This window comes from Penicillium solitum (assembly GCF_028829755.1).
Source record: "Penicillium solitum strain IBT 25940 chromosome Unknown utg000002l_segment0_segment0, whole genome shotgun sequence".
Classification (NCBI taxonomy): domain Eukaryota; kingdom Fungi; phylum Ascomycota; class Eurotiomycetes; order Eurotiales; family Aspergillaceae; genus Penicillium; species Penicillium solitum.
This window is the reverse complement of record NW_027072122.1, coordinates 395,174-420,365: the sequence shown is the minus strand read 5'-3', so window position 1 is coordinate 420,365 and position 25,192 is coordinate 395,174. Positions and strand designations below refer to the sequence as shown.

The window sequence follows — 25,192 nt, the reverse complement described above, 5'->3', positions numbered from 1 at the left end:
CACAGTATATGTGCTTATTTATGATTTTCTTTTTTCTAAATGGAACCTCTGTAAATTCATTCTGCCATGCCATGAGTGCAGATGGGCACTAGTGGAATAAGGAGTGTAGCTCGTTCTTATTTATCAACTAACATATTGTCAAATTGTCATCTGTAGTAAATGATTGAATTCAAAGACATCAAAAATTAGAGGTATTTGAGCGCCATTAGGATACTTGCAAGCAGATTCAACACATTAGAGATTAACATAGACACCCTCGTGCTCTTGTAAGTTGCCCCCCGAGAACACGCCATAATAATAACGGTCATCACCATCGACAATACCTAATTAGGCCAGGAACAGAACAGAAAAAAGCCTTTCAACTTCCAATCATGATTAAGTTCGGACTTCATACCTTCCACTTGATATCCTACCCCTTTACTCAGCCTCCTCTTCCTCCTTGCTTGTAGCCAAAGAGAACCGACCCTTCGGCGCACCCCCTTCCTCATACTCAACAGTAAGACGAGAGAAGTGAGCAAGCATATTCTCGATCTTGACCTCCCCCTTGTCGCGCTGGACACGACCTAAATTATCGAGCCACTGGATCTTGTTCAAGATGAAGTATACCAGAGCGATAACAATCGACACACCAAGTGAATAACCCCAAATTCGTACAACAGTGACGATATCAGTCCAGCCATTCCTAGTCTCGACAAACTTATCTGTGGGCTTGGTCCTCATGTTTTCGTTGGTAAACCAACCAAACAGACAGAAGATAGTAGCCAAAATGTCGACACCAAGGATCGCGGTCACTAGATGGATAGATGGCCATGTATCGATGCCGCGAGTGACAAAAATAAGCCAATTCTCCGTGAGCGCCACTTCCAAAAAGAGGACTTCTTGAATAGATCCCCAGTTTTGGATAATACCTCCGGATTTCAGGAACATGCTGCCTCGAATAACCCACGTACCCAACGCGAGAAGAATACCAAGAACAGAGGAAATGAACCAGATTTTGGGAAGCTGCCATTCAACAGGCCGCAACTCGAAAGATGCATGGTCATAGGCCACCGCAACGGTCGCAAGATCGGCGAACAATGCCAGGAAGACAATAAGCTCGACACGGATGCTTTCATTGAGGATGATCATTGAGGTCACGAGGTAGATCTCAAGGTGTAAGCACAGTGCAATGCGATACTGGATGTATGATTTCATGCGATGGAAGATTTGACGTGCGACCTTGATAGAATCGATAATAGTCGACAGTCCAGGTTCCAGGAACACGATGTCTGATGCAGACTGAGCGGCTTCCGAAGCGCCTTCAACGGCAATGCCACAATCGGCCTTTTTCAGAGATGGTGCGTCATTCACACCATCACCAGTCATGGCAGTCAAGTGGCCTCGTTCTTGTAGCATTTGTACGACTTGGTATTTGTGTTCTGGGAATACCTCGGCAAAGCCGTCCGCTTTTTCAACAAGATCACTAGCCATAGCACCACTCAAGCCGCCGTGAATTAGCTTGTCGGAGTTGTACACCTTAGTACCCAAAGCCAACATCTTGCAGGTTTCCTTCGCAATAGCAATAGCATCACCAGTGAGCATCTTGACGCTGATTCCTAGATTCTGTGCTTCGCTGATGGTTTGAGCGGTGTCTTCTCGGGGCGGATCAAACATAGGCAGCATTCCAAGCAAAGCCCAATCTTCGCCTTCCTTTTGAACGGCAACACCGAGAGAGCGGAAGCCTCGATGCGCAAATTCTTGGGCTTTGGCCTTGTACAAGTCTGCAGTCTCCTTGGAGCAGCTTGTCAATTGAAGCACGGCTTTCGGAGCACCTTTGGTGCAGGTATACCGAATCCCATCACAGGTTGCAATAGTGACAATGCGTTTTGAAACCGGATCAAACGGCGTGAAGGTTTCGGTTGACCAACCCCGTCGCAAGATTTCTCGTGCTCTTGGGTATTGCCTCAGCGTCAAGATTGTCACCTTATCAATCGGATCGAGAGATTCAATATTGTGTGAGGATGCAAGTGCAGCAACGGCGAACATCCAGTCAACATCGACGCCTTCAGCTACATAAGGATCCCGAATACTCAGTTTGTTTGCCGTCAGAGTACCGGTCTTGTCGGAACACAAAATATCAACGCCCTATTTCGCTGTTAGTATTTGTAAACAGTCCACGTCGATACAAACTTACGGCGAGTGATTCAATTGCAGTCAGCTTTTGCACAATGGCTTTCTTTTTCGCCAAATAGGCAGCACCGACAGCCATGGTCGTAGTGGTCACAACAGGTAGACCGACAGGTACACCAATGATCAACAAAGACAGAGTATAGTGAAGCAAAGTCTGCTGACCAGGAGAAGCGATAGGAATATGACGGAAGAATCCACCAATCCACGCAGCGAGGATCCAGGCCATAACAAGAATCAAGAGTGATGTTCCGATATTGTCCATGACAAGTTCGAAGTGCCCAGCGCCTTTAGCAGATTGCACCATACTTGCAGTGCGGCCAACGAAGGAAGTCCTCGCACCCGTTTGGACGACTGCATAAGCCTTGCCACGCTTGCAGCCAGTCGTGTAGAAGATCATATCTCCCATATAACGATCCACGGCTAGCGACTCGCCCGTGATGGCAGAGTGGTCACAGGCCAAAATGGGATAACCACGTCTGCGAGCCTTCTTGGCCTGGTGTTCGTCGTGCTCCTTAGCCTTGCCATCGTCTTCGTCTTTTTTCTTGTCGGTCTTGGTTGGGTCTTCCTCTTCCTCAGACTCGGACCCTCCACCGAGCATACCCTGCTCTTGAAGCTGGTTGAATTCTTCCCAGCCATGTTCATCCTTGACGTCACAGATAACCCTGCAGTCCGCAGGCACGACTTGACCTTCACCAATAACGACCTACGTTATTCATTATACTCTGATATATACTAATGTTGGGGCCCTTCAAGATATACTTACGACATCACCTGGAACCAACTCCCGAGCAAGACATTCTTGTTGAGTGCTATCACGAATAACCTGCGCACGCAGAGCAATGTCACCCTTGAGACTCGCAACCACGTCAGCAGCCTGCTTCTCTTGATACCAGCCCACTGCCGCGTTCAGACACAGGATACCAATGATGACTCCAAAGTCAACCCAGTCCTCTAGACCAGCAGCAAGCAAAACCGCCAACTCCATGACTATGCCAAGTCAGCTTGGGAATGATGGAAGGGGCGAGAGCGACCTACCGTAGAGAATTGGACCCTGGAAGTAAGAAAGGACCTTAGCAATAGGATTCTCCTTCTCGGATGTCAACTCATTCCACCCAGCCCGACGACGACGCAGTGGAACTTCATGGCTAGAAAGCCCCTCTCGGACATCCGTCATGGTCCACTCATCAGGAAACTTGCCGGTTTCCCCTTCGACCCTTTTGACGCGGACCTTTCGCTTCTTCCATGGGGCGTACCAGACTCGTTTCTCAACTAGTTCGCCTTCCTCTTGATCCGCTGCATTGGCATCACGGAATGTCGACACGTACTTGACAAGCTTGCCATACTCGTCCAGACTGTTCCAGTCCCCGCTCAGAGATGCTCGAGAGATACGTGAGCTGCGGCGGCGAACGTCGGCACGCTCGGCTTTGGCCTCGCCGGCCATGTTGGGCTTTCTAAGTTAGTTAATAGTGTCTTCGGGACAGAAAAGTGGAAAACACAGATATACGCATACCTGTCAAAGAAGACAAGATTATTGATTAGATTAGGAACGAATGCACGAAGCAAAAGAGATATAGAAATGAAGAAACAATGATATCAAAGAAAATGAGTTTTTCCAATGTTCTATTTGCGCCTCAGGACCTGCAGGATGGCAGGAATCGGAGACGACTGCAATATTATCTGGAGCAGAAAAGAAAAGAGCTGCTAGCGTAACTAAATCTTCCTTTCTAAAGTAAATCATGCTGACGTCGAGCCAGGAAGCCTTCGGGAGAGGTATATCACGTCCACACATGTATGCTTGCTTATTGTTTTGGTCTCCCTCTTCGGGACTTCGAGGATGATGAAGCCGGGGAACCAGGTCTCGACAGGGACGAGCCGCGGACAACCCGAAGAACTCCCGCTGGGTTTTGATGCAAGGAAAATTGGTTCGACCAATCCAGAGGAACCCTAGAGGACTTTACTTGGCCCAAGCTCGAAAGATGCCAGTGATGGAGGCAGGTACCCGAATTGACTTCGAGCCAGTAAGGCATTCACCCATGGATCATGGAAGGTCTGTCCTCGGCAAGGGCCAGAACAATGTGACTGGGAAAGGCTGTATGTCTGTGAGTGCAGGATATTATGCTGTGCTGAAAAGTATTGCAGATATAAAATGTATCATGTGGAAATCACCATCAACCAGTGCACCCAGATATCCCGGGACAATCATTCGCCATTGAATATGGTGGCCGCCCGAAAGCTATGAACCGGAAGCAACCGAGTAAGCCATTCAAACATAGGTGAATGGATGGGCTAGGCCCGTTTCTGCAGTAGAGGGCGAGCGGCTGTCCGGATGTCAATTGAATGCATGCAGGTACCTAGACGTCATGCTCGCCCATTCCGCTGACAGCCGGCCGGCGGAAGTTACATCCATTCCACCCCGGTTTCATGATTCGTTTGGAGAAATCGAATGGTCGGGAATTGAACCAGGTAGCCCGGGATATGGAAAGTATAAGCAGCATGGTAATGAACAGCCTACTTAGAGAGATCATTGCAGTCGACTTCGGCCACACGTGACCGTATTCAGCCCTACACGAGCCGTTGCAACGCGGGCTCGACAGCCCCAAACAGCACTCCCAGAGCGACCATTTGTATCGTACACTTGCCCTACCGGTAGTAAAACCCCACCCGAATGCCTAAACAAAAGATGCCCCCTTGTAGCCCCATGCGCCACGATAGATAATGCCACGATTTGCCCTTGTATCCAACGCGGCCATTTGTATGACATGGGTAGATAGATAGCCGGCACAGTGGGCATGATGGTGGAAACATGGACATAGGGACGAGATAGTTCGATTATAGTTAGTTAACTGGTGGTTAGAAGGCCTGGGGATCCGGGCAGAAGCCATCGTAAAACTGCAAAGCAAACAACCAAGTTAGGATGAAGGAAAGAGATTATATATACCCGGATTTTTCTCGCATTTTGGACTTTTTCTTCTTCTCTCCTCAGCATGCGGGCCTCTATCCACATTGATTTTACTGAACGCGATATGGAAATATATAAATATTGTTCATTCTTTTCATAGATCACTCATAAACATGATTCACATCATAACGCTGGATCTATTTGGACTTGCCGGAAGGAATGTTGAAGAAGACCGCAGGCTTACCAGGAGAGTAAGCACGGTCAACACGGTAGTAGCCCTTGCGGTCGAACTGAATGATGTCGCTCTCCTTGAGATCAGCGACGTTGCAATCAGCCAGACCCTCCTCGCGGAACTCGGTGTGCAGGTTGAGGAAGTCCTCCAGAACGTCATCCTCACCGAGGGAGTCCTTGGTCAGCAGGTGGTCGAAGTCGACCAGCTCGACAGGGACAAGGTCCTGTCCCTCGGTGGCAAGCCAAGTAACTTTCTTCTCGGTCTTCTTGACATCACCGGCCATGTGCAGCTCAAGCTCAAGATCGGTGATGATACCGGTCTCAGCATTGGTGGTGACCTTGCGGACGATAGCGTTACCCCAGTTCATAAGGGTGATCTCCTCGTCAGGCTTGAACAGCTTGACATCCTCCTGCTCGAGGATGATCGAGCTGCTGTAGACAACCTTCTTCATGCCGACGGCGGCGTTCTTAATGTGTCGAGGCTTCTCCTCAGAGTAAGGGGTAGCAGGGCCACCGGTGACAGTGGTCTTGACAACATTCTTGTTGAAGATGGTGGTGTGACGCGGGGCAATAGGGTCAATGTACTTCTTGTTGGTGGCCCAGATGAGACCCCAGTCGAAGTTGGTCACAGCCTTAGAGGGACCCTGCTTGAGGATGAACTCCCGGAGAGCAGGAATGGTCATACCGCGGCGACGAATACCACGGATAGTAGGGAAGCGAGGATCATCCCAACCCCAAACGAGACCAGTCTCGACCAGCTTGGTGAGCTTACGCTTGGACAGGAGAGTGCGCACGAAGTTCATACGGGCGAAGTCCCACACCTGCACGTTGCGCATCTTCATAGTGTCCAGCATCCACTGGTACTGGGGGTTGCGGTCGCGGTACTCGATAGTACGCAGAGCGTGGGTGACACCCTCCATCGAGTCGACAATAGGGCAGGCAAAGTCGTAGGTCGGGTAGATCTTCCACTTGCTACCGGTACGGTGGTGGACCGCTGGGTTGCAGCGGTAGATGACGGGGTCACGCATAGCCTTGTTAGGGCAGTCGAAAGAGATCTTAGCACGGATGCACCAACGAAGACCCTCGGGGGTGCCGTTCTTCATCTCCTCCAAGCGGGCCAAGCTCTCCTCGGGGGAAAGGTCGCGACGCTGGCTGGGCAAGCCGTCCCATCTCTGAGCGGCCATGGTTTCCTTATCAGTATCATCTGCGTAGGCGTCACCCTGCTTGATGATCTTGATGCAGTGATCGTACAACTCGTCGAAGTAGTCACTAGTGTAGGTCATCTTGTTAGGCTTGATGCCCATGAGGGCAAGGTCCTCCACGATGGCATCCTCGAATTCTTGCTTCTCGTTGGAAGGGTTGGTGTCGTCGAATCGGAGAAGCATAGTACCGTTGTACTTCTCGTGCGCAAAGTAGTCGTTGAGAAGAGCGGCCTTGGCGTGACCAATGTGGAGGTATCCACTAGAACCACATTAGTCTTAAGAACAGTGAAAACCGTGCGGTCACAACTTACGAAGGCTCGGGGGGGAAGCGGGTAACAACGCCGTTCTCGGTGTTCTTGAGTGCAATGTCGTAGCTGGCACCCTCCTTGGACTTAGCCACCTTCTTCTCCTTGGCAACTGCGTTCATAGACTCCACAGCAGCGGAAGTCCAGGGGCAAAGCTCCTCCAAGAACCGATACCAGCGGGTAAGGTTGACAAGGGATCCCTTCTTCAGGGCCGCAGCGGCGACACGGTTACCACGGAGAGCACCCCAAAGGGCAATGTCGGGGGTAGACAGAGAGTATCCTACGACGAACGAGCGCATAAGGAGGTGGGCATCAAGGCGCTGGAGCACGGGATCGAGGGCCTTGAAGTCAAGGGTGGTAAGGGAATCCAGCTGAGAGATCCACTCGGCCTCCTATTGCGTGGTGTTAGGTTGAATGACTCGACCGCGGGGTAGTAGGATTAACTCACCATCTTGGAATCCTTGCCAGCCAGGAAAGGGAAGTGGGTAGTCAGCTCCTGGATGACATTGGCAGTACCAAAGACAGAGTTGGAGCCACTGGTGAGCTGCACAATGGCTTTGTCGCCATTCTGGAGAAGAGCAGTGTCCTCGTAGGTGATGTTGACGACGGGGGTGGGGCGGGCCTCATTGATGGAGGTGACGATGAGAACCACCGGCAGAAGTGCCGCGTGGTTGCCGCGAGTGGCCACTTTCAACTCGTACTGAGACATTGCGCAGAAGTGTAGTGTGGGAAGCAATGTGAATTTCTGGAGGGGCAGAGTCATTATCTACAGTCCGTCCGGAGCCACGTTTCTCCGAGCCCGACAGCTTTCCGGCAGAAAACAATTGCTTCATCCAGTCGATCAGCCCGAATCAACGCCTGTGAACATGTCGTCCTCCGGCTCGGTACTGCCCACTGCGGCACGCGGAATCCTCTCATCATGCCGGAATCCGCTGCGCAATACCTCAATCGCTCCCTCTCTTTCGACTTTCCAGCAGGTCCGAGGTCTCAAGAGCAAGCCAAAGAAGGGGAAAGAGCAGCCTACCAAGAGCCGAAAAGGACCCCAGGAGTTCCGGCAAATCAATTTGAAGGATATGCCGCAGTATTCCCTGTGTGATGCTATGCGGTATGTACTGAGCATCTGACAAGGAGACGTCAGTCAATGGCCGGGTCATCAATTGACACCTTCCTTTCTGCAGATATATCCGGGCTATCGAAGTCGGTCGCGAACCCTCCGTCCAAAAATACGAACTGCACATCCGACTGCGGACAAAGCGCGACGGTCCCGTTATCCGTAACATGCTCCGATTCCCCCACGCAGTCCAGACCGAATCCCGCATCTGTGTCATCTGTCCTCCCGGTTCGAAAGCAGCCAAGGAAGCGCTTGCCGCTGGTGCCGTCCTTGTCGGTGAACAAGAAGTGTTCGATGCTGTCAAGGCAGGCACTATTGAGTTCGATCGCTGTCTCGCCCACCCGGACAGTTTGCCGGCCCTGAACAAGGCCGCACTGGGCCGTATCCTCGGTCCTCGTGGTTTGATGCCCAGTGCGAAGACTGGTACCGTCGTGGAAGACGTGGCTGCGCGAGTAGAAATGCTCCGTGGTGGTACTGTGTACCGTGAGCGTGATGCCGTTATCCGTCTGCCTGTCGGGCAATTGGGCTTCTCCCCGGAGCAATTGCGCGATAACATGCGCGTGACCCTTGACCAGATTAAGAAGGATGCTTCCGCGCTGACTGACCGTGTCAACAAGGAAGTCTACGAGGTGGTGAGTACTTTAATTGATATTTCCTGGAAACCAGTCTTTAACAACACCATCAGGTACTGAGCTCGACCAACGGACCCGGATTCTCTCTCAACGGCGAGTTCCGCACCGACGCCTCACCCCCAACCTCCGCCCTGAAGGGCATGTAACATACTCAATTTTCTCTATATCCTTTGGCGTGTACAAATTTATTGTTTTATTAGGAAAGGACATGGTGTATCATGGTATCATTGTTGAATTAGAACTTTATAAGACCAAACGCCGACGCTATGTATGCAGACCAGTGCACATTGCCAATTTTCAGGACGAAGCACGTTGTTTTTACAGCTTGAGGTTCTTCAGCGCAGCGACGGCACTGACATCCTCACCCATAAGCTCGTAGAGGCGCAGAACTGCCATTGTCCTCGCGTCGCGTTTGCCCTGTTTCTCACCCGCCGCGGTAGCCTGCTCCAAAGCAGTCTTCAGATCTAGGAGTACTGTAGACTTGATCTTTGCGACTCGTGGTTGCTGCGCAAGCAGGAAAGGATGCTTCTCGCCGACCCGAGTAGCTATCGAGGTCAAATAAACAAACTTCTGCGCATGCCGTTCCATCCTCTTCAATGAAATTGCAGGTGTGCCATCCGCTAGCTCATCGTCGTCGCTATCCTCGCTCTCTCCACTGTACAGATCAGACTCTGTATCTGATTCATCTGATGCGGCACGCTCTTGCGATGACTTGTCCTCGATCATCAACCGGTGTTCCAATTCCTCCACCCGATCCGCGTAGTCCAACAGATCTTTGCCAACGTCGGCATTCGTCCGCAGCCGCCGCTTCTCATTCAACAGCTCTTCCACCTCCTGACGTCGCGCCTCGACCTTGTCCCGTATAGCTTTGACATCGCGCTGGAAAGAAAGCACACCGACTTTCACACCTTCAACTTTCTCTTCTCCCCCGCGAAGCGCACTGCCTAACGAGAGAAAGTCCTGGTAGTTCTCATTCACAAGATCCAACAGCTCCTTGTTCAATAATTGCTCTAATCCCCGCAATTCCTGTCGGAGATCCTCAAGGCTCTGATGTCGGTTCGTCAATGACGATAGGAAAGTGGCTGGATCGAAGTCAGGGGCGAGGAATGAGGTGCGGGATAGCGGTTCCGGGAAGGGGAGGCCGGATTGGTCTTCATCGAAGTCGGAGACGGACCCGTCGGAGTCGCCGAACTAGAGGAGATTAGACGGGGTACTAATTCGGGCCACAAGGAGTCATACCTGGAACCGATTCATGGTGTGTCCGGGAAGAGCGTGGGCAATGGATAAGGGAACACTGGAGGAAACGTGGTGATGGTGCCGTGTGCCTCGTATGCCTCGGTATAGCTTGCATCTGTGATATGGAAGAAACCACTTTTTGAGAATTCCGGCGTTCAGTTGGCTTTGTGGCCCAGTGGTTAAGGCATCCCGCTCGTACTAATTTGTGCAAACGGGGGGGTCCCGCGTTCGACTCGCGGCAGAGCCAGCCTTTTTTTGTTTGACATCATTTTTGGCTTTAGTATCATCTTGCGAAAAAAAAAAAGTTAATATTCCGAGGTTAATAGTGTACGAGTAGTGTACCTGGAGGTACCTGAACCACATTGACAACTTAAGTGGTCCGGGCATCAAAGAGCCTTGGAAGCTTCCCCAATTCCCCCCCCCCACTACCCGTCCGGATGATTGACATCCAAAACAAACACCAAACACGCATGTCGGAGAATATGCTTTGCGCATGCGACGTGGATAAATCCCTTGTGTGAGCCAAACCTAATCCTCTCGGGGTCCTGTGCCCTCTGAGAGCGGGGTCATTGTCTGCGCTGTCTCCTGCATAACACGTAGCTGTGCGCTACCGAAACCAGCACGGAAGATGGAGTCGGATACACTGCCTAGTACACGGCCGTCATCTTCTCTGCCTCGACAAGGATGGTCCCGACTACTATCCTCAACCCACGCGTCTCCAGCCGTGTCCGCTACAGGCCCCTCACACCAGCCTAATCAGCGCCGCGAGTCCGTCACCGAGGACCCAACCACAGCATATCGTACCACCGCTATGCGCCAGATCAACGGTTCCCCGAGGTCTGCACCCCGTCCCGTCCGTGAGAATCCCTCTGGAAGGCGCTCGTCGACACTCGCTACGCGGCCCGTGCTTGTCAGGGCGTATTCGGGAGATGCGCAGGATAGATCTACCTCTACCCGACCGTCTACCATGTCCGCACGTCGGTTCCTCTCATTCTCTAGTTCGAGGACCTCTACTCCTTCTCGTCCGTCACAGTCCGATGTGATGTTTCCCACAGATAAGGACTTCAGTATTGAGAGTATACTGCAGGCCATCGAGCCTGACATCCGTGGAACTCTAGACTCCATTGCTGAGATCTGTGGGCGGAGCAAGCTAAGTCTCTCCAATGAGTATGGGAGTCATATCGCGCCTTTGGGTGAGATCCGTGCTCTGTCAGGTGCGCTGGGACCTGTCGAGGAGGCCAGGCCTAATGAGGAACGGCGCTTGGATGACAGCAATGCGATCGTTGTTGAGGATGAGGCTAGTCCGATTGATCCGGCTCGTGATATGCATCCGTTCTCGTTTCATCGGTACCTAGAAAACCTGAGGCATACTGCTTCTATACTAGAACAGAATGGTGCACCCGGCCAGACAACTCAGAGACAACCCCGTTCTCCACTGTCTCCTGCCATGGCCTCCGAGGTGGAAACTGTCTTGGCTATTGAGCCGGAGAACATAGCTTCCACGCCTTTCACCCGCGAATTCGCATCGAGACCCAACCACAGCGGTCGTGATCTGCTTGCAACGAATGTTTCTGCTGGCAGTGGCGAACAGCAGTCATCTCAGATGGCCACTTCCGCTGTAGTGTCAGAGGTTCACCTAGAGGTTATTGCACATGATGGGTCCTCCAATGAATCCAACATTCTCCCGCAACCTGCTGTGGCAGGTGATGGTTTACCTGACGCGGGAAGCTCGGGTCCGGAAATCATACAATCCTTCCTTGGCTGGCTGAAATGGACTGCCACTATTGCTGGGCCAGAATCTAGTCCTGCTTTGGAGTCTGCGGAGGGTCGGCTGCGAGCTATGCTTGACCGTTCAGGGAATGAGGCTGTGCCCTCAACTGTGCGTTGATGATGACTGGGGCCTGTAACACGGTGCCTTGTTATGAGACATGATAATGACTTTAATGTAATGACCTTGTAAACATCCTTGATGCTATCGCCGCATTGCCTTCTTATCCATATGATGTTATTCCCGACTGGTCTTTTGGAAATGCCATCTTGTAGACTTCTTGTCGTTATACTCGACGTTTAGAAAACCTAGGACAACTAGACTTTCACTACATCATTTACAGTACAGATGATATGCCAATATGGCAATTGATCTAATTTGACTCAAGCAACAAAGGCTAAAGAGTGAAGCCTATGAACAAACATCATCTCAAAGTAAAGCCATGCAGCAACTAAAGGCCAAGCCCAACCTAAGCAGAAGCCTGAACCTCAAGACGCTTATAGCCACCATCAGCAGCAACCTCCTGCTGCAGCGCGGCCATACGCTTCTGATCACCAATAGGATCAGTTGAATCAGCATCAAGACCCCAAGAAAGGAACTCATTGGTATAGTTCGCAACGAAATCCTCCTTCAAAATCCCCAATCTCTTTCCATAGTTGGTAACCTTAGTCCAATCACGCTGAACATTCTTCAAATCGCGCGAGAAGTACGCAAAAGATCTCTCAAAGATCTTACGGTTAACATCAGTGCCCATGATCGGCTTGACATCAATGTACTCCGCATACGCGGCCGCAGGGTCAGCAAGGACATCGTCGGTGGCGCGCTTCACGGCGCGCATGAAGGCAGAAACCTTCTCTGGGTTCGCGGCGATAAAGGCGTCGTTCGCGATGTACAAGATCGAGCAGAAGCAGCAGCAGCCGAGTTCGGCGAGCTGGTCGATGCGGAGCATTTGCACGTCGGTGCGGGGACGGTTTTGGCCCGCGAGCCATTCTTCCAGCTCGACCATTTGGACGTTCTCGAGTCCGATGCCGGCGTCGATGGTGCCGTTGATGATGGCTTTGGTTATGTTCATTCCGCAGCGGACGGCGGTGTAGTCGTCCGCGGTCATGCCGTAGTACTTGGTGAGTTCGTCGATTTGGATCTGGGGTTTGTTAGGGTTTGTTTGGTGGATTGTGTTGCAGGGTTAGGGGGGTGTGCTTACCTTGCCGAACTCGCCGACGTAGCCGATGCGCTTGCCTTTCAGCGAGCGGAAGTCCTCGGTGATTCCGCTGGACTTTAGGTACACGACTCCGGTGAAGGGCTCGTCGAGGAGGGAGCCGATGGAGGTCACGGGGAAGTCGCGGGCCTTGGCCTGGATGTGATATTAGTATGGTATGTTTGTTACTGCTGGGGAAGGTGTGCGAACCGCCAGGGTATGGATCATGGCCTTGAAGCCCATGTCGACCTTGCCGCTTCCGACGATCTCGGTGACGTCGGATGGGTCATTGGGCTCGAGGAGAGCGACCTTGAGACCTTCATCCTTGAAGTAGCCTCTGGCCTGGGCGAGGTAGAGGGGGGCGTGGTACGGGGTGGCGTGCCTTGAAAGAAATAACTTAGCCAAGTCGACTACAAAATGGAGCATCCAGCACAAGAGGGCTTCGAAACTCAGGTTCTGGGAGAATGTCAGCATACCAGTTGGTCAAAAAAGTGATCTTGTCGGTAGACATGATGGCAGAAAGATCAAGCTATTTGAATACTTCAATTGGGTCAGCATGCCAAGAGAGAAAGTATCCAGCTCTACTCGGTCCATGCTGTCTTCCATTCAATCTATGTATTCAATTGAACAGTCAACAGCACAGTACAGCATGAGCAGAGCCAGACACAAAACACAAAACAGGGGAACAATCAAAAGTCACGCATGTCCTTTCGCTAGTATTGTCTAGATCAAGTTTTGACAGTATAATCTCAGAACGGCCAGCCAGTTGATGAGAAGAAACCCATACAGATTCCAGGAGATATCCTGGAGATCTGAAATAGGGTTATAAGTTCTCCCCAATCAACTGACTGGACCGAACACCTGTCATGCGGTGGCAACGACTGTTATACGAACAAATACCTTGATCCATCTCTTCATCGTAGCGAGGACTGTGTCCTGCAACCCCGCGGGGTCCTGGACGTGCGCGGCTCCATTGGAATTGGAGAGTCGTACCGATGGTAGACGTGAATCGAAAGGTCCAAGGTTGAATAGTTGTAAGAGTGATGGTTAGGAAGAGGAAGATGGAGGGGTAGGAGGGGTAGAAATAGCCAAAGTAAGCACACACAGAAGTACAACGTACGATGAATCATAGTTCGCTAAATGCTCACCGGGGCGAGAATAACCGGCTATGATTGCTCAACTTCGTAACTCTATATCCTGAAAGCTCCGATACAGCTCCGGTGTTACCTGGGCAGTTGCTCAAGTGGATATTGTCGGAGCTCATCCCTCCGCGGAGAGTTACAACATTGATAACATTACTCTGAATTTCCTTGCAAGCATATATAACTTTCGATTTCATTTAATTAAAAAAACAAACACAAACATAGGCTTCAAATGCACTGCTCGGGAAAAAGATCATAAAAAGCAGAGTGATTAAACAAGTACACATGACGTCAATGGGGGAAGTGCCCACTCCAACTGGGAGGCCAATGGTGAAAGTAACTAAAACAAGGGTCCAATACCCTCAATACCCTCGGTTATTCTTTCCCGGCTTCTGTTTCGGCCTCTTCCCGGCCATTGACCGATATGCTGTCCAGTGGGGATGCAGCACGTTCCGTCATCTTGCGAGTTCGCAGTGTGAGGGGGAAGTGCTCTTCGGGCTCTTCCTCTTCACTGTTGAATGTATTAGTATTTGACAAATACCAATAATAACCTTGGAAGATAAAACTCACGGCAATTTCCAGGCAATATAATCCTCGGTGCTCAATCCCTCATGGCCTTCCTGCAAAGAGGCAAAGTCACCCGGGGTCATCATTCCGGAGCGATCCCGAGGGGATCCAGGAACGGAAAGCGGGCGGGAGAGCTTCTGTTCCGTTCCTCCAATGATATCGAAGTAATCCTCTTGGCCCTCGAAGGAGGATGGGTAAGCTATATAAAGAATTAGTTCATAGGCCACCTAGAAAATACAAAGGGATTGTAACATACCTCTTCTCAATGCCAGCTGCCGAGCCTTGACATATTCCAAGCCCATTCTTTTCCAGTCAAGTAGATCGCTCAGACGCTCCGTGCGGTTACGCTGGTTAATGCGCTGGCGACGACTCTTCTCCGTGAAATTGAACATAAACTCGGTCAGTTGGTTGACCGAGTCGTCAACGCCCTTGGCCCGACGATCCACGATGTAAATTCCATAATCGGAGGAGTTTTCAATCAATTCCTCCATATAGCAACCGAATCCAGACAGATTGGTGGTGATGCTAGGCACACCCATCACTGTACATTCGGCTGGAGTATATCCCCACGGCTCATAGTAGGAGGGGAAGACACCCAAATGGGTTCCACGAACAAAGTCATCGTAGTCGAGCGGCAATACAGGGTTGGCAGAGTTGAGGAATTCAGGATGGAAGACGACCTTCACCCGGTCGGAGGAGTGATTGAACAGCTGGACGCGACGCAACTGGTTTAGGATGGGGTCCTCGTGGTCATTGTGCATGTTGTGGGTGACAATCGGGGGAAGACCGTGACGCTTCATACCGAACAAGCGACGACGGAGCATCACGCGATCTTGACTGGTGATGAGATCCTTCTCGTCGGGCATGTTGTCGCCTTCCTTCCATGAAAGACAGCGCTCATACATGCGCTTACCGATCCCTTTCTCGATGTTCTCGATGGTATCGCGCAGAGACTTGACGACGGCCTGTCCCTTGAGCGATTCCACAGTCAACGAAGAGGTCTGTGCTGGCATAATAATGAAAGCGACCACGGTCATGGTCGACCCAGCAGCCTTCAGTCGATGATTGAGGCGGGCCAGCCCCTCAATGAACATATCGACACCCTTATTGCGGTATTCGTAACGACCCGCGGTGAAGAGATATAGAGTATTATCCAGATCAAAGTCATTGTGGCCGTAGAAATGGCCACGAACGAAATCGTTGATCTTTTCCTTGGCCTGGGAGTGCAAGTTCTGGAACTCGTGCATGGCAGAGAACTTCTTGACATTCAGACCGTTAGGCAGCACGCCATCGGGTTTCCGCTTGAGCAGGTGCTCACTCTCGAATGCAGTGATGTGCGATACAGTGGTAAAGACATCGCAGGCATGGGTGGCAGCCCGCTCAATACAGTAGCGGTGGTAGATTCCTCGCTTCCCGGCCTCCGCATCCACATCAAAGTACTGAAGGTTATTATAGAAGTCAACCGATCCAGCACAGAGGTAACGACCCAATAACGTCGCGTGGGTGGTGAAGACGGTTGTGAGGTCCATGTGCCGCTTCTTGGTCAGTGGCAGGGCGACACCAGACAACCATTCATGGAAATGGGCGATGACCGCCCGGCGACGGTCGTGAGCAATGTACTAGCAGCAGGAATACGGTCAGTAACATGCGTTTGCCATCTCCAACGTGGAGAACAATTATCGGGACGTACCTCTCCCAAGAACCAAGCAACCAAGTATCCAAAAACGATGGCCTCATTGGTCTCATTATCACCAGCGGGGGAGGGGATGGCCGAAGTAGTCCAAAGATCGCCCTTCCACTCGTCCAACCACCGATAGCCAGTACTCGTGTCAATCAGCAGAACCCGAGGGGCACCCTCAATAAGCCAGCGACCGTAGACGATGTCAATCCCACGCTCCTTCATAGACTGGATCGTCTCCCGCATCGCCGGGTTAGCCGGGGATAGCTCCTCAACCTCCACCGCAGCTGAAGCCCTGTTCAGTGGGCCGATCAGAGTGTACCGCTCACCGTACTCAGCAGTAGTCACCGGAGCTTTGGACTTGAGGACCGAGTAGATGCCGCCTACTCGGTTGGCCACTTCAGTGGCCACCTCGAAGAGCATGTGGTTACGCACATCACGCTTGATGGGTTCGCCGGTTTCCTCCATGATTCTCAAATGTATGTATTTTGTAGAAAAGCAAAAGAGAAAATGAAACGCGAGGAGGGGGGGGGGGGGGGGGATGGGCGCAACGACCTTGGAAGAGCTGTCGGACTCGGTCTGTGCGGGGGAGAAGTGGACCTTGCGACTTGAGCTTCTGGGGTGGCTGGAGAAGTTGGGGGGTTGATGTGGATCAGATTGAAGATGAAGTTGAGGTCAAAGAGATCATGTCACGAGAAAAGCAGACCCGAATTCCCGTTTCCTACCTCCGGTCAAGAGTTTTTCTCCGGACTGGTCGATCTAGTCGACGGGTGTGACCCTCCAAGGCTTTTTCCCCGTGCGCTTAGACCAAAAAGTCTCTGCGAGGGAAATTCCACCCGAGACTGTTGAGAAAAGTACGTAGTGCATTTATTTTTAAAAGAGATTTTATTTAATTGGAACTATTACATCTGTATCTGTAAGACTATCCATGGTACTTTGTGTACTCTGTGCCTGGTATATGTAACAGTAGTATAACTAACTAGTTAGTAGTAACAGGACAGGAGTCACAAAGTTACGTGGGATCGCCCCACGCTGTGGCCGGCTTCCTCTTCCTCTCCTCTCTCTTCCCAAATTCTCTCCTTTACCTCGTTTCTCCGGTTTCTCCGATTATAAGGCACCTGATCTACATTTATTTGCCTTCAACACCAATCTACCAAGCTCAGGGCCAATCCAATTGCAGTTTTATCGTGGGATCTGGGGAAAGCTGGAGCCAATGATGTCATCTGACAATCTGCTCCAGGGCTCCACTGAACGGTGGACCCGCCAGAGCTTGCTCATCCTCCAAATCACAACGAATGACAGTCAAGGACAACCCAAGGACAACGAATATGGCCATCAATGGCTTGGAATGGCTTCAACCAACCCAATTTATTGGCAGCAAGGACGCGTGGACCATGTAAGAGGGGATGATCATCTTGGCATCCGATTTCCTTATTGGTGTTGAAATATCCCTATACCGTACAACACAGCAGATGCAAACTACTTTTTGTTGGACAGTGTTCCTTGTCCCTACCTAGGTAGCTCTTTTCCTGGTCAGATGGGAATATCTCCGAAATTCTACAATGTCTGACCCAAGTCGAGGATGCGACCACCTGGGGAGTACTATACAACCTATATCCAAGATGGCCACGAATAAATTTCGCGAAGCCTTCCAGGATGGTGAAACCGATCTACTTTCTTTTTACCCTATGTCGCTATCTGTTTCTAGCTACCTACATGGATAGAGTACCACCGCAGCTGACTCATGAAACTAGAGACACACCTAGGCAGTTGGAACAAAGAACGTCAAAAGTCTCAAAATCCGTGTTTGTTCCCATCCTCATTGTAACTGAGATGGAGTCCAGTCCAAATAACTGTAGACAATGTTGTGTCACTTGTTGGAAATGCATCAACTGAAAGGCTCATTGATGTCGATCTCGGAGGTACCAGTATACCAGCCCAGACATATATAAAAACCCGAGCAAGCATGAAGTCCGAAGAAAGAGAACCTCTGCACTCTCCCGTCCTCCAGCATCTGTCTCTTCTAATCAATCCGAGCTCGGAGCTTCGATCGCCCATCGCATTGAGCATGTCTGAAAAGAAGAAGACGCGCAAGCGGTCCAAGATCAAGCGGTGGTTGAGAAGTTGGGTTTTCACTCCGCTGGGCAACGTGAGGATCAAGTTGATCAACAAGGTCGAGCGGAGGCGTCGAAGTATCTCGGACTGTGAGCTCAATCAGATCGTTTCTGGGGCCCTCACGGATCGATATCCGTGTCGCTTCTTTCGGGATCGCAATGATCGGGGATCGACCCCAGTCAGGAGGTCCCTGCTTGAAAATGAGTTCGAATCACTGGTAGATCTGGCTGTTCCTATGTCTGCTCAGTCGGAGAGCGCGCGACAACAGTCTTCCAGACTTGATTCGTGTGTGGCCAACGGCTCTCTGGTTGACGGGGAAGAACTTGCTGTGGCAACTGCCCAGGCTAAGTCTCACCATGATCCCCGTGGGAGCTGGCGAGGGGATGAACGTTCTGTGTTGAGAATCATGAATCCGGATGTGTCTTGGTTGGATAGTGAGGATGAGAAGTCTGAAGAGTCAGGCTCTATGTCTGTAATTGAGGTTGATAGGAATGTGTACGAGCTTTCTGCACTTGGAGGAAAGAGCCCAGACTTACCTGCTGAGTTAAGTGAAGAAAGCCAATCTGGGAAGTCACGTTCTGCCTTGGTAGTCGAGCCTGATGTTCAAATGGCCAGTCCCCTAGTCATTGGAGAGCTAGCTCCTCAACTCTCTAATTTGTATTTCGTCCATCAACCTGATCCACCGTTATGCTGTCTCATCACTTCAGCTCTGCGGGACTCCAGCTCATCGGTTCTTTTTGAGAATGGTATTTGTTTATGTGGTCACTCCTCACACGGTACTCAACCTCTGATTTTACATCCGCCTCCATCGGATATATCGCGATCATCCGTTAGGAGGGTCAAACCCCCGACGAACACCATGGAATTCCTCATCCGCCAAACACAGAGAAGGCGAAGTACCATCTTGAACAATGCGTACATCACCCCATATGTTCCATTACAGCCGCGACCACTCCAAATTCGAAATGCCTCTAATGCCACCTCCACCAACACACAGAATGATGCCCCGTTGCCCTTTCCTGCAGAGCCATCCCACGATGTGACAACACCAGCGCATAGCCCATCATACAGTCTCCGCTGTAAGATTCAACACGGTCCATTACCTCCCCTACCTCCTTCGACATCCAGTACCTCGTCCACTCACTCTTTTTCATTTGGGCCAGCAGGACCCAGCTCTCGGCCACCGGACATCTCATCCACCACTCCTTCTGCCTCTGCGTCAGCATCCCCCGTCGATCCCCCACGGTACCCTCACCGACCAACCTCAATGTGCGGTGGCTGCCTAGCAAGGCGACACCGGTCCCTCCACAGTCATCCATCCCATCGCCGTGGTGACAACAGCCCGCAGTTTGGAAATCCTCCACTACCATACCCACTTAGCCCCCAAGAACCAACCCGCTTCCCACCTCGCGTTGACAGTTTACCAGCTTCGCTCAGGGCCGGCCTACAGTGCCGGCACTGTCCCACTCGTCAATCTGGGGTCGTCCCTCCCCCACTGTTGGTTGGTCCTCGGCCTCGCGCTCAGGTGTTGAATCGTGTTTCCGCCTCTCTCTCGGACTCTGTACCTGACTCGCCTGGGGCTGGTCCTGTAGGCCCCACGGGGTTCTATGCTATGTCTGAAGATGACGTGCCTTCGCATGACGAATATAGTCCCATCGATGAGAGTATTGATTCATCTGGTTTGGAAATGTGTCTAACTGCAGGATCGAGGGCTCAACGCCGGAGATACCGTTGAGGAGCAAGTTAATGCTGACATTCAGACATTCAGTCAGAGTCGACCAGAAGCATCCGATATCTTCTGTAATGTTTTCATTGATCTTCATTTATTTCCTATGGGTATGTGTCAATCTTTTGTCGGACTCATGTTGGAGTTAGGGTTGAAATTTCCGGGCTGAAGAAGTATCTTTAATGAAAAAGATTGTCCTTTTAATATCAAGTGCGCGCATTCACTTATCGTCCGTGGATGTTCCTACCAGACAATGGCAAAGGAGCGTATGACCCAGCATGGTGACACTACCAGGATATGCTAAACCCCCACTTGGCAGAGTTTTTAATACCATATTAGCATAATAGATTAATACATGAGAAAGAATATCACGAATATTGATGAGTTTCACTATAAAAAAAAGTGCATACAATATAGACAGTAAAAAATGGGAGGGTATAAAACCAAAGTTGGCAAAAGTCGGTCCCGTTTTGTTATATATTCCACGCCAATGAACATACAACCTGGAATATTTTCCCGACCACAACCTTGGAATAGTCCAATAAAATTATTTACTAATTGATATCACGATCTCTGCCATTCCATGAAATGTCTAGATCCATTTCCAAGGTAATCGAGCAAAGACCTTGATCCTCCAACGCGCATGAAGTCATACTCCCCACTATGATTTCAGGATGTTGTCACAGAACTCACAACATGAATCAACGAAAAACCAAGTATAAATAGAAGCATCAAATACTCTTATTTTGTGCTATTGCTACATTCATTAAGAAAAAAAAACCCCCCAATTCTACACAAAACCACATTCTACCTTCCTCCTCCCTCTAAAACCAACCAAAATGGTCCGCGGCGCAGAATATGACAACGGTGTCCCCCAGAGCGACAACCCTATCGAGAACGGTCCTAACAAGGCACACGGAGTCGGCAATGAGGTATGTTCCATTACATCCTATCCAATGGAACACTTTTTATCTAGGTAGTTGCTAATGCATTCCACAGCCCGCAGACCTGAGCCGCTCACACAAGGCTGCACCCCTACCAGAGCAGACTGGCTCTGGCCGTGACGTTCACCCTGGATTGCCTACCGCTGGGTCGGATCATCCCAATGGTGGTGCTGCGAAGCCTGTTTCTCTTGATGAGAAGAACACTGCTGGTAAATAAGTGCTGTTATGTGATATGATATGTCTGGATGGTGATGATCCTGTATGATATGGTCTTTGGTGTTGATGATTTGCATATATTATGAATGATACCAAGGTATTCTCAAGTCAATGAAACTTAGAAGCTTGGTTCCTGGGGTTAATAGGAAGTAAATGAGGGCCACTGTCTAATGCGTAATGCTAGAGATATATTAGGAGGAAAATCACATCTGCTCTTATTCATATCCACAAACGCCGGGCTAGCTCTATAAATGCAACTGGTGGACAGAGATGTGGTAGCGGCAAATAACAGGAAGTGTACGGCTCGGGAATGAGCCCGCGGGCAAGAAAGGAACATGGAGAAACAAAATTATATGTATAAGGGTAAACCGGCCATGGGAATGCAGATCAGGACTTGGTGGAATCAGAGCCATCGTCCTGTTCTGATTGCTTCTCACTCGTTTCGGACTTGGCAGGTTCGTTGGTAATGGTAACGGGCTTCGCTCGCACAACTTCAAGGAGCTTGTCACCAACCTCGCTGGCGCCTTCGATTTTGCTCAGTTTGGTTCGGAAATGCTCGACATCGGCTTGCATTCTGTGCGTATGGTTAGTATTAGCTATTGGTAGGGTTGGGTGGATCAAACGAACCTCTTCTTTCCATCCTCCGCCTGCACGTCGGCCTCCTGGAAGGCTTTCTTCCATTGATCACGATAGCTGTTGAATACGGGTACCATGATCATGCTAACTGTCATGTCGGGAAGATGCTTGCTCAAGACGCGGTGGAGAGTGCCCGTCTCCTTGGCGAGGGTTTCCATGTAGGGATTGACGGCAGGAGTCGCTCCCTTGGAATTCCAGTCGATCTTCTTCATCGAGTTCACGTGGACCGAAGAGCGCGAGCTCATGATGTCAACCAGCTTCTCGTGGATACCGCTCTGGTGCTCCTGGCATAGTCGCTTCACTTTGTCGAACTCGGCCATCAAGGGGTTTGCCTGTCCGTGGCGACGGACAAATTCTCGTACGTACGGAACCAGAGCAATAACAAAGCTCAATGCCTGTGATGACAGCGCGAGATGCTTAGTTGTGATGTTCTTTAGGCCTGCACTACGTGTGGCGCCGGCTCCAAGAATCAACTGCGATGACCGCGAGTTGAACAGTTTCAGGATATCTAGTAGGTGCGGCGCAATATCCTGGATCATGCTGGGGATATTCGACATGAGGAAATCGAACTCCTCAATACTGCGCATCATGGCAACAGCCGAGTCAGGCAGAATGTATTTCTGCTCGTCGATGACAGCACTACGAACCTTGGACTTGTCTGTCCCATTTTCAGCGGCAGTATCAGCAGGTTTGCCTTGCTCGTTTTCAGGACGTTCAATCCAGATCTTGGAAACTTCGACCCAGGCGTCAATGTCTTTGGTGCTTGCATCGAGAATCCTAGTAAGAATGGTGTTCTCGGCATCTCCGAAATCGCGTGCATCCCATCGATCGGCATCCATGACATTGACAATTTGATGCCGTTGACCATCACCGAAACGGGTAATGAAATCGCGGATTTGATTTCCAACTATTGTTTTCAGAGCAGTGCCACTGCGTCCCGAAATGGCCTCACATTCATCGGCAAATAGGCGATTGAGGGTGAAGTACCTAAGGAATTCCTCCTTGGAAAGCTGGGCGGTTTGTTCAGATCTGACTTTCAACACCTTTGTTATCTGGGATTGGGCAATGTCAACTGCCTGACCAAGCAGACTCGACATATCCAAAACCTGCAGAATCTCATCCTGGGCCAGGTCAGAGGCCGTTGGCCCGATCTGTGAAGAGTTTATAGCTTGATCCATACTCTGCGGGTTGGGGCTTCGTGGTGGTGACTTGACGCCGGAAGTGGGCGAATTCCCCAACCCGCTGGCAATATCCAGAAGAACTTTGACTTGAACGCTGAGTCGCCTGAGCGATTCGCTAATCCCGGTGTAGACATTAATCAACATCGTATAAGCTTCATCTGAGTCGAGAGCGCGAAGATTGCGAGCAAGGATTGATGACTTCTCTTGTTGGCTTAGCTGATGACCGCCATGTGTTGATAGCGATACCATAGATTCATTATCGTCATCACTAGAACTGGGGAGGTGTTTGCGAATAAGGCCCTTCATTTCTCGTAAAACAGCGGTTTTGAATGAAGTTGCAGCAGACATCGAATAGTGGGCACGCGCGAGTCCGTTGAGCTGGGTATTCAATTTGGATCGCAAATCGTTATTGAAATTCATGTAGGCAGGTGATACCGATACTCCAGACCGTTGACCACCTCGCTGCCGTTGGAACGAGTTTCCCCAGCGCTGCAGGGTCACATTCGATGGCACAGTTTGAACATGTTCTCGTAAATCTCCCAAAAGGTCATTCAAGAACCGGGTCTCATAGCCCATACCAATGCGTTGGCGGAGCTGTGCCAGGTCGTCGGATGATCCCTCAAGGGCCTTGATGCCTCGCAGGTCGATAATGCGTCTGGGGGCACCCTCCTCATCCTCCGAAGCGGCACGAGCAGGGAGCTTTTCACCGGCCATCAGTTTTTCGACTTCCTCGAGTCCATCAGCAGCTTCCTCAATGTCGCCCTGCTCTACCAATCCTTCGCACCGAGACACAGATTCGACCACATCGCGAAGCTGAGCCACGGCAGCCCCCAACATTCGTACATTTTCTCTTCGCCGTCTCAAATTGACAATTTTGAGACCACCTAGAGCCATTTCTTTGTCGATTTTCTGCAGGTCTTTTCTCAGTACTTGTATCCGGTTGACTGAGTCCGCAGCTTCTGCGTGCAATTCTCGGAGAGATCCTAGAGCAGTGAAGAATGATTTCGATGCCGTTGAGATAGAGGAAATAAGATGGATCTCCACCGTGTCCATGTACCATGAAAGCTTTTCTTGGAGAATGGCATTTGTTGCTAGTGCTTTTCTTCCAGTTTGTACTGGCTCTGAAACCAATCCATTGGCGTGTTTGTCGTCTTTGGACGGCGGGCGAGGCGGCCGAACCACCTCTGATTTCTCCGATATCACGTCGAAAGTTCGAGGATTCTCCAGATGGAATCCCTCTTCGAAATAAACCGGCGGGATGGTGGACAGAGGGGTAACAGCCGGGGCACGACCACGGGCACTGGAGGGGCGTCGACCGCGAGTATCATATGGTGAAGATGATCTTGAACCGGTTGACATGACCGAAGACCTCCGCTCGGGGGACCATGGCATTAACGAATCACGATCTGAATCTGGTTTGGGGGACTTGGCAGCCTGTGCCGGTAAGGCTTCCTCCCCAGCGCCTTCTTTCGATTGCTGAAACACATCGTACAAACCGCCCACTTGCGATAGATATGGCTGAAAGACCTTTGCATCCACGTGCTTGATGTTTGTGAGAGTCACTGGCGGGATATCGCGGGAGGACGGGGGCTTGAAGCCGGCGGATGATGTGGCACTACCGGTCGTCATACCGGTGCGGATGATTGGGGGCTGGAGGAGGGTGGAAATGGCTACATAGGCGTTAACAGGTCAATCATCGAGCAACTGAGAATTCCAAGGTCACAAACCATTCTGTCCAGACTCTGCGACAGACTCTGAGATTGAGCCATGGTAGTGAGAAGACTCCAGGACACCTCCGATGCTCACGATCGAGCTCGCGGTTGATCCCCTCCTCAGGGGGAACCGTTGAGGGGCCACACGTGGAGATTCCAACTGACTTGTTGAATAAGGGATTGAAGGCGACGAGACCCCAGACGCCAAGCTATCAATTGACTTTCGTGGACTGGTTGACGACATGGCTGCCACGAGCCGGATCGGACAGCCACCGGGGGAGGGTCGATCGTTGTGATGTTCCGTGTTATCTGATCATGACAGTGGATAGACTCCTGACTGTAGAGCTGTTGCAAGCTCAGATACGGGGCCAATGCAGATCAAGTCAGATTCTGCGATTCGCGATTTTGGTCCGAGATTGGTTGCAGAATGCCTGTGATGTGGCTTTGTTTCCATCAAGCTGGTCATGGCTCCCCAATCAGTCAATGCGCTAACGCCGGGCGCTTCCCCGTGCTGACTCAGATCACTT

General features: G+C 50.8%; 10 protein-coding genes across 10 annotated transcripts; 4 read left to right on the top strand and 6 right to left on the bottom strand.

Annotated features, from left to right (window-relative positions):
* Positions 1 to 417: 417 nt before the first annotated feature.
* Positions 418 to 3,610, bottom strand: N7455_003792 (putative plasma membrane H(+)ATPase; the record flags this gene model as incomplete). Its single annotated transcript, XM_040958564.2, has 4 exons — positions 418 to 2,124; positions 2,174 to 2,872; positions 2,933 to 3,156; positions 3,205 to 3,610. 4 exons carry the CDS (start codon positions 3,608 to 3,610, stop codon positions 418 to 420), a joined length of 3,036 nt encoding a protein of 1,011 aa, XP_040810898.2.
* A 1,655-nt stretch (positions 3,611 to 5,265) lies between these two features.
* Positions 5,266 to 7,525, bottom strand: N7455_003791 (glutamate--tRNA ligase GUS1; the record flags this gene model as incomplete). Its single annotated transcript, XM_040958673.2, has 3 exons — positions 7,255 to 7,525; positions 6,813 to 7,198; positions 5,266 to 6,760 (listed from the first exon to the last, which is right to left on the bottom strand). Exons 1-3 carry the CDS (start codon positions 7,513 to 7,515, stop codon positions 5,266 to 5,268), a joined length of 2,142 nt encoding a protein of 713 aa, XP_040810971.1. The 5' UTR covers positions 7,516 to 7,525.
* A 147-nt stretch (positions 7,526 to 7,672) lies between these two features.
* On the top strand, positions 7,673 to 8,695 carry N7455_003790 (mitochondrial 54S ribosomal protein uL1m; the record flags this gene model as incomplete). The annotated part of the gene is made up of 3 exons (XM_040958608.2): positions 7,673 to 7,911; positions 7,985 to 8,549; positions 8,603 to 8,695. 3 exons carry the CDS (start codon positions 7,673 to 7,675, stop codon positions 8,693 to 8,695), a joined length of 897 nt encoding a protein of 298 aa, XP_040810882.2.
* A 172-nt stretch (positions 8,696 to 8,867) lies between these two features.
* Positions 8,868 to 9,803, bottom strand: N7455_003789 (COG2 family protein; the record flags this gene model as incomplete). The annotated part of the gene is made up of 2 exons (XM_040958664.2): positions 8,868 to 9,740; positions 9,789 to 9,803. 2 exons carry the CDS (start codon positions 9,801 to 9,803, stop codon positions 8,868 to 8,870), a joined length of 888 nt encoding a protein of 295 aa, XP_040810956.2.
* Positions 9,804 to 10,413: 610 nt separating this feature from the next.
* Positions 10,414 to 11,673, top strand: N7455_003788 (uncharacterized protein; the record flags this gene model as incomplete). Its single annotated transcript, XM_040958682.2, has 1 exon — positions 10,414 to 11,673. One exon carries the CDS (start codon positions 10,414 to 10,416, stop codon positions 11,671 to 11,673), a length of 1,260 nt encoding a protein of 419 aa, XP_040810922.2.
* A 349-nt stretch (positions 11,674 to 12,022) lies between these two features.
* On the bottom strand, positions 12,023 to 13,259 carry N7455_003787 (NMT1/THI5 family protein; the record flags this gene model as incomplete). Its single annotated transcript, XM_040958643.2, has 4 exons — positions 12,023 to 12,694; positions 12,755 to 12,904; positions 12,959 to 13,130; positions 13,225 to 13,259. The coding sequence occupies 4 exons, from the start codon at positions 13,257 to 13,259 to the stop codon at positions 12,023 to 12,025; spliced, it is 1,029 nt and encodes a 342-aa protein (XP_040810948.1).
* Positions 13,260 to 14,265: 1,006 nt separating this feature from the next.
* Positions 14,266 to 16,603, bottom strand: N7455_003786 (uncharacterized protein; the record flags this gene model as incomplete). The annotated part of the gene is made up of 4 exons (XM_040958582.2): positions 14,266 to 14,401; positions 14,461 to 14,656; positions 14,714 to 16,076; positions 16,148 to 16,603. The coding sequence occupies 4 exons, from the start codon at positions 16,601 to 16,603 to the stop codon at positions 14,266 to 14,268; spliced, it is 2,151 nt and encodes a 716-aa protein (XP_040810896.1).
* Positions 16,604 to 18,101: 1,498 nt separating this feature from the next.
* On the top strand, positions 18,102 to 19,985 carry N7455_003785 (uncharacterized protein; the record flags this gene model as incomplete). The annotated part of the gene is made up of 1 exon (XM_040958631.2): positions 18,102 to 19,985. The coding sequence occupies one exon, from the start codon at positions 18,102 to 18,104 to the stop codon at positions 19,983 to 19,985; it is 1,884 nt and encodes a 627-aa protein (XP_040810968.2).
* Positions 19,986 to 20,815: 830 nt separating this feature from the next.
* Positions 20,816 to 21,137, top strand: N7455_003784 (uncharacterized protein; the record flags this gene model as incomplete). Its single annotated transcript, XM_040958624.2, has 2 exons — positions 20,816 to 20,908; positions 20,976 to 21,137. The coding sequence occupies 2 exons, from the start codon at positions 20,816 to 20,818 to the stop codon at positions 21,135 to 21,137; spliced, it is 255 nt and encodes an 84-aa protein (XP_040810979.1).
* Positions 21,138 to 21,523: 386 nt separating this feature from the next.
* N7455_003783 (vacuolar protein sorting-associated protein 54) lies at positions 21,524 to 24,909 on the bottom strand (the record flags this gene model as incomplete). Its single annotated transcript, XM_040958589.2, has 3 exons — positions 21,524 to 21,710; positions 21,764 to 24,623; positions 24,681 to 24,909. The coding sequence occupies 3 exons, from the start codon at positions 24,907 to 24,909 to the stop codon at positions 21,524 to 21,526; spliced, it is 3,276 nt and encodes a 1,091-aa protein (XP_040810984.2).
* Between the last annotated feature and the right edge of the window lie 283 nt (positions 24,910 to 25,192).